The following is a 7,244-nucleotide window of genomic DNA, read 5'->3' on the forward strand; positions in this document are numbered from 1 at the left end:
GGGTCTTTGTAATTTACCCAAAATAATAATAACCTAACTGGGTCAAGCCAAACATCAGCCAAAAATTCAAAAAAAAAAAAACAAAAATATAATAAATCCCTGAACCTACCCCCCCCCCCCCCATTCCTAATTAAATTCTGCCATATCAAGATAGAGAGAGCCAACAAGGGTTGAGATAGATATTTAAGAGAGAACGAGGGATTTAAGAGAGAGAGAGAGAGAGAGAGAGAGAGAGAGAGAGAGAGAGAGAGAGATTTAAGAATGATATTATTAGAAATATGGCTGTCAAAAATAGGGTTCTTCGGACTCGGCTCAGGTCGGTTTCAACCAAGCTTCGAGTCGAGTTCGAGCACAATTTATAGGCTCGTTTATTAATCGAGTCGAACTTGAATATCTACATAATAATAATAAATTATAGAAAATAATATATACTAAAAATGTTATACATATAAAATTTTTATTTTTATATATAATAACTAATTATTATAATTATTAAAATTTTTAATATCAAATAAAAAATATTTTTTATATACAATTTTTTATTATTTTTATAAAACATTTTTCTCAAATCGAGATTGAGCTAAGCTGAACTCGAGCTTACGAGCTTTTGACTCGAATCGAGCTTGAGCTCAAGGTTCTAACTCGAGCCTTGTACTGCCTTGGTGAGGCTCGAATCCACCCCTATGTCAAAGAACTACAAAAGTATGAAATCCAATCTAACATACGATATAATTATCTCAGATATGGATTATCTAGTTACATGATCTGATCTGATCATATTTCACCCTATCGTATCTGATTAAAATCAGAAAACGATTTCATTATAATATATAAAATTTATACTCTATACAAATTTACATATAACAAATTCAATATTTCATATTTAATTTTTTATTATACTAGTAAAAAAAGTAGTTAACTTTTTTTTTTTTATATATTTTAGAAAATGAGGTGGAGTCGGATTAAATCTGAATCTTGCTTGTAAACAGTCTTAATTACAAAGAGTAATAATGGGCTTTATTAGAAAAAATTAAGACATGAAATGGTTTTTATTGTAACTTCTTATGTTTTTAATAACTAAATTCAAAATTAAATAACCACGTGTGAGATATGGGAGGAGAAGGTTTATATTTTTTTTGATAGAGATGAAAGGAATTAAAAGGCAGAAAGACGATTGGTTAAAAAGCCACACGCATGCTTCAAATAAACAAATAAAAGCCAAGTTAATATCATTAAAATGAGAACTCGAATAGGTTGTTTGATGTAATGATGCCCCAGGTTATATGAGCATTGAATTGTCCTGCTATGATACCAGAATAGCATGATAACTAAAAACTTTAGGCTATGTTTGGTTTGAAGGAAAATGTAGGGAAAGGTAGGGAAACCTTTACAACCCTTGTATTGGTTTTCTTGTCTTTCCCTTTCTTTCCCTCCCTACCTTTTCCTTCAGACCAAACATAGCCTTAGGGTCTGCTTTGTTTGTGGGAATAGGGGTTCAGAATTGGAATTGGAATTGGAATGGTCCGTTACGATTCCAACTGTTTGGTTGGGTGAAATCGAATATCCCATTCCCAATCCTAGTGGAATGGCATTCCCCCATTTGAGGGAATGGCCAGTCCCTCCCCCTCCCATGGGAATGAGAATCTATTCCATCCAATTCTGATTCAAATTCCAACTGTAGTCTGAACTAGACAGGTAAAAGAAATAGGCCATTCCAATTCTAACTGTGAACCAAATGGATCTTTATAGCCAATCAACCTGTATCATAAAAGTGATAACCAATCAAATGGGGGGAGAGGAATGTTTGGTCAAAGCTATTCCTGTGCCTTTCCATCAGCATCAGATGTTTATCCGTAAATTTAGATATGTGGTGATAGAGTCTCATTGTATCTAAATACTAGATGCGTGCAAGTACAAAAGAGGAACCAATTGGAAATTTGTTAATAGATTGATTAAAGTACCGTAACGTAATAACAAACATATCATTCACAAGTCATTAAGATTCATCAGAAAATTAAATTGTTTTCCTTGTTTCCACAATTTTAAGGATAGTGATTTAAGGAAAAGGGTTGACTAATTGGGTGATGACCACCTTTTGGATGTGACCTCTCCGATCATCAGATTCCGAAACCGTTTTATGGGCTTTATGTTCACTCTCCAGCCCACATATGTACCATACCTTTTTATGGCCTATATGTTCAGGTAGGCATCCAGTATCTTTGCCATTTTCTTTTTATCTTAGGGGGCTGTTTGGCATGTCTTTTTAGGAAGATCTTCTAATAGTTCTGACAGCTAAAAGATGTATTAAACTTTTGTATAAAGATCTGAGTAGCCCGAAACTAGTTTGGCTATCATGCGTCTTTCTGTGCATCTTTCCGTATCTTTCAATGCGAAAATAAAATGATGAAGACGCAAAAAGCTCAATTTAAAACTTCCCAAAATCAATCCAAAATGGGCAAAGTCTATCCAGCTTATAAACAGCAGAAAGACTCCACAGAAAGATGTGCCAAACATGGCCTTATATACTGCAAGCCGATAGGGGTTTTGAGTCTTTTGGCTTTTAACACTTGCATGGGCTATTTGGATAGATCTAGCCTTTTGAAGATGATTTTGTGCAACATGTGGGCCCAATTTGGGCGCCCATCAAGTTGTCATGTAGAAAAATTTCAGAAAGTTCCCTAGGAGATATTTTATGTGTCTAATTCCTTCTAACTTACATAAACTCTTGCAAACATAACAGATACATAAACTGTTGATTACTTGGTCCAATGAACTGAACCAATTTTCTATTTCCTGCTTGCAGTTGAAGGGACTGCTTATTTATGGCGTTTGGTGGAAGTTGCTTGCAAGAAAAATGGAAATACAAAAAAAGAAATAAAAAAAAATCTAACCACCTATAAATCATTGTCTGGCATATTAAATAACAGATTAAGCCACATAATTAAAAATTGCTCCAATTATTCAAACCCTAAGGCTACGTTTGGTTTAATAGAAAAACGGAAAGTTAAGGGGGAATTTCATGCAAATCTTTAGGAACTTCCCCTTATTTTTCTGTTAATTTCTCCCTTATTTTCTATCAAACCAAACAAGACATATAAACTATTAGAATAGCCCGGCCGTGGCTTGTCTATCAGTCTTTATTTTGGTAATCCACTTTGCCTTCCCTTGGAAAGACTAGTAGTATCTCTTTATAAAAACAAGAGGAGGACTATTATATACATGAAATATATATGGAAGACTGAAAGCAAATTTCTAATATGAAAGCTAACTGATGACAATTTTGTTCTTGTGATGCTTTATCTAAGAAAGCTCTTTATTATTTGATCCCTAGTATTTAATTAATTCTAATTAAAAACATTATTAAATTTACAGAACTATTTTATTTAACAATAGAGGAAGTATTCATGCATTAGATGTTTCGTGCTAGAGGTCTATAATGTATTACAAAAGTTACAACATTCTTTCTCTCTCTCTCTCTAGATCTCCTTCTATTTATATATGGCAGTTAGCAGCAGAGAAGAAGAAGAACAACAACAATAATACCATAAAGACTACTACATCATTGATTTTTCTGTACAAGGGTGCAACTGCAATGGAGGGCCTGAAAACTAAGTTGATAGTTATATGCATTTTAAGGGTCTTGTCCATGTGCAACCAGAGTTTAGGCATCCCTGGTGAATACTCCATCATGGGTTACGATTTTGTGGGATATGATCTTGATGACATAGAAGAGGGAGTTGCGTTAATCTTCGAACGATGGACAGAGAAGCATGGCAAGGTCTATACAAGCACAGAAGAGAAGGATAGGAGATTCAAGATCTTTCAGAGCAACCTAGCCTACATCATCAACTGGAACTCCAAGAGAAGTCCAACTGATCACACTATGGGACTCAACCAATTTTCAGACATGAGTTTCGAGGAGTTCAGTAATGTTCGTCTTTCCAGTGTCAATCCCACAGAGAACCTGTTGGAGGCTAGTTCAAAGGGAGTGAAGACGACATGTACACATCCATCATCGTTTGATTGGAGGAGCCAGGGAGTTGTAACCCCAGTTAAAAATCAAGGAGCTTGTGGTAAGCATCTTGATATATATAAGTGCCATTTAATTCTGTTATTTGCAAACAACATTTGGTTTTGATTAGTTTTCAATCTTTGAATATTGGTAGGGAGTTGTTGGGCATTCTCTGCAACGGGAGCCATTGAGGGAATAAATGCCATAGTCACAGGAAATCTTACAAGCCTCTCAGAACAAGAACTCGTGGACTGTGACAAAACCAGCTATGGTTGTAATGGAGGTTGGACGAATAAAGCATTTCAGTGGGTCATCGATAATGGCGGTATAGCCACTGAGTCCCAATACTCTTATACTGCCAAAGATGGAGTTTGCAACAACAGTGCGGTTAGAATTCTTTCCAAGCACTTGTTCTAATTCTGATTTAAGTTGTTGCTACACCAAATATAAGAGTAAAATTTAACCCCTCCCTTAAATCTTTGTTTGGATAAACTTTTGCTTTTGAACCTTGGGCCGTGAATACAAAAAATGAGCATTTGGCATAGCCACCGAATTCCAATATCCTTACACAAAGAAATGTGGAATTTACAACAGTAGTGCAGACAGAATTCTTTTGAAGCACCTGTTGTAAATCTGGCTAAAACTATTGCTGCCAAATATAAGCCTAGAATTGAACCCCTCTCTCCCTTAAGCCCTGCTTGCATCGATAAGCTTTTGCTTTTGAACTCTGAGATACAAAAATGAGACAAAGTATTTTTGACCAAACCATGAAGCCCAAAATTGGGGCTTTGTGCTTTTGAGTCCAAAAGCACAAAGTCTGAATCTTACCCAAACCCAACTAAATCTGTATTGAGTCTGTTTCTTGATTATTAATTATATATTATGGTAGTGTTTCTTTAGAACCACCCTTTTTCAAGTTAAACTAAAGCCCATCTTTTGTTGTTCATTTGAAATTCAATATGATATATAGGTGAAAGCAGTAAAGATCGATGGGTATCAATGGGCTGGCAGAGATGAGGAATCCCTCCTTTGTGCAGTCACTCAACAACCAGCCAGTGTATCAATTTTGGTTGTACAGGATTTTTATCAATACACAAGTGTAAGTGAACTAACCAGTTTAATGATCTGTCTATTTTCAAGGACACAATATTTTCTATTCATTTTACTGAGGTGACTTACAGACAGAAATATATCAATCAATCTGCAGGGGATCTACAGTGGAAAAAGTTGCCCAACAGACCAACCAGGAAATGTAAATCATGCAGTTTTGATAGTGGGTTATGGAACCTCGGCAGATGGCATAGATTACTGGATTGTGAAGAACTCATGGGGACCTTCCTGGGGGAAGTTGGGTGGATATGTGTTGATTCAGAGAAACTCTGGATTGATATATGGAGTATGTAACATAAATGCTTGGCCTGTCTATCCCACCAAAAATTCCATTTAATCACCCAACTTAAGGGAAGAAGAAATAGTGCCCCAATCTTTGCTTTACTGTTGTAATGTTGTTAGTGCAGCTTCCTGCTTTCCTTAATTCCTTTGTTTGACATTCTGATTGAAGAAAGGAAATTAAAGCAGGGCTTTTGTGAATAAGTTTTGCCTAGAAAATCTGCTGTTTCACACCATTTGATTGTTGTTCTAGAATGCAACGATAATTGTAATTTGTGATCTTTTCGGAATAAAAATACAATAATATAATTTGTTAATTGTAATTTTCCTTCCCCATTTATTTCATGCTCACTTTTCTTCTGTCTAGTTTTATTATTAAATAATCAATAGATAGCTAGTCATCTCTCCAATTCCCTATATAGGGAAAGTTCAATTTGCTCAAGCCACAAACTCAATTGGTAATTTTTTCTTATCTACATTTGCTTCTATATAAAAGAAAAATAGCTTTTCTTTTTGAAGGGGGATGTGGGTTTAACGTTTATATAAATGAAAATGGATTACAGAATCTACAGTTTTCTTTCAATTTATTTTGTTTATATTCTAGTTGTTAGTGTGGAAATATAGTGACAAAAAGTGTAATATAACAAATAAAGAAGGTTGCAAAGTTCTATAAGCTTGAGGATAGTAGTTGAAGAAAAAAAATAATGGCTAATATGAAGTTTGACATTTGGCCATCTTATCTATTTCTTTTAAGAGTACGCCCACACCTTAAACCCCTTCCGTTAGGATTCTATCAATTGACTTTGAAAAAGATTTCCATTGGACCGTTTAAAATTTTTAAAATCCCCAATCTACCCTTTTTCTTATTTATTTGAACAGTTTATGATTTAGTTAGTTTTGTAAATATAATATTGAGTTGTATCATCATACCAATTTGACAACAACTATGGTGTCTTGATTATATATTCATCAAAGCAAGAATTTTTTTTCTTGTTTTCCACTATAATTCAAGATGCTATCGGAAATTTTCCTTTTCTATTGATTTTTTTCCAGAATTTTTTTCCTTATTCGATGATGGTGTAACAGAGAGTTCTTCACCAATTAGATGGTAGAAGTATTTTCCAGCAAGAAGCAACGAAGGAGCAACAAGAGATACTTTTGGGTTAGGGTTTAAGCAAAAATATGTGAGAAAAAGAAAATAACAAAAGTTAAGATGAGTATTTTGGTAATTTAACACCTCCCATCATCTGGCTTAATAGCTAAGGGGTATTTGTTGCAAGGTGAAAGTTGAGAAGGGTCTTTGTTGCAAATGAAAGCTCAGAGGTAATTGTCACCGACCCCACAGTACCAGAGGGGGTTTTTAATTTACCCCTTTTTGAATGAACATAGTAAAACAAAATTTATGAGGAATAGCAAAAACGCATAGTAAAACACAATCTCATATAGAAAATGTCCATATAAAATAAATACTCTAATATAATAGAAGAGTCCATGATATTTCATATTTTTCAAATATTTAACCCTTTATTGTTATTTATGTCAAATATTAGAAAGAACACTATGACTAAAATATCAAATTTCTCTCCAAATTTACCATGTCTCATCAAATGGAGTGTAAATCCCAGTTCAGGATAAATTTGCACTTTGATTCACTTTTGCCTGTGTTTGGCAATATTATATTTTTGCATTGACAAATGACAGACCAATGCATATTTACATTGATAATAAAATGTAAAAGTACATCAATAAAAAAGAAGTAAATTTGCATTCAAGTGGGCTTTTGATAAAAAGAAAGTATATACTTTATTGGAATTCGTGTTTGTATCCATTACAGCTAAAGTCT

At 34.2% G+C, this 7,244-nt stretch overlaps 1 protein-coding gene across 1 annotated transcript; it reads left to right on the forward strand.

Annotated features, from left to right (window-relative positions):
• The first annotated feature begins 3,552 nt into the window (after window positions 1–3,552).
• LOC148873719 (P34 probable thiol protease-like) lies at window positions 3,553–5,682 on the forward strand. Its single transcript, XM_088966156.1, has 4 exons — window positions 3,553–4,073; window positions 4,167–4,399; window positions 4,983–5,111; window positions 5,220–5,682. Exons 1-4 carry the CDS (start codon window positions 3,593–3,595, stop codon window positions 5,457–5,459), a joined length of 1,083 nt encoding a protein of 360 aa, XP_088822282.1. The 5' UTR covers window positions 3,553–3,592; the 3' UTR covers window positions 5,460–5,682.
• Window positions 5,683–7,244: the final 1,562 nt, after the last annotated feature.

Source organism: Nelumbo lutea, chromosome 1 (genome assembly GCF_056320005.1).
Source record: "Nelumbo lutea isolate HS-2025 chromosome 1, American lotus-T2T, whole genome shotgun sequence".
Taxonomy (NCBI): domain Eukaryota; kingdom Viridiplantae; phylum Streptophyta; class Magnoliopsida; order Proteales; family Nelumbonaceae; genus Nelumbo; species Nelumbo lutea.

Coding starts and splice junctions, on each gene's coding strand:
- LOC148873719 (XM_088966156.1), top strand. CDS start 3,593: ATGGAGGGCCTGAAAACTAAGTTGATAGTTATATGCATTTTAAGGGTC. Junction 4,400..4,982: donor GAGTTTGCAACAACAGTGCG/GTTAGAATTCTT, acceptor TATGATATATAG/GTGAAAGCAGTAAAGATCGA. Junction 5,112..5,219: donor ATTTTTATCAATACACAAGT/GTAAGTGAACTA, acceptor ATCAATCTGCAG/GGGATCTACAGTGGAAAAAG.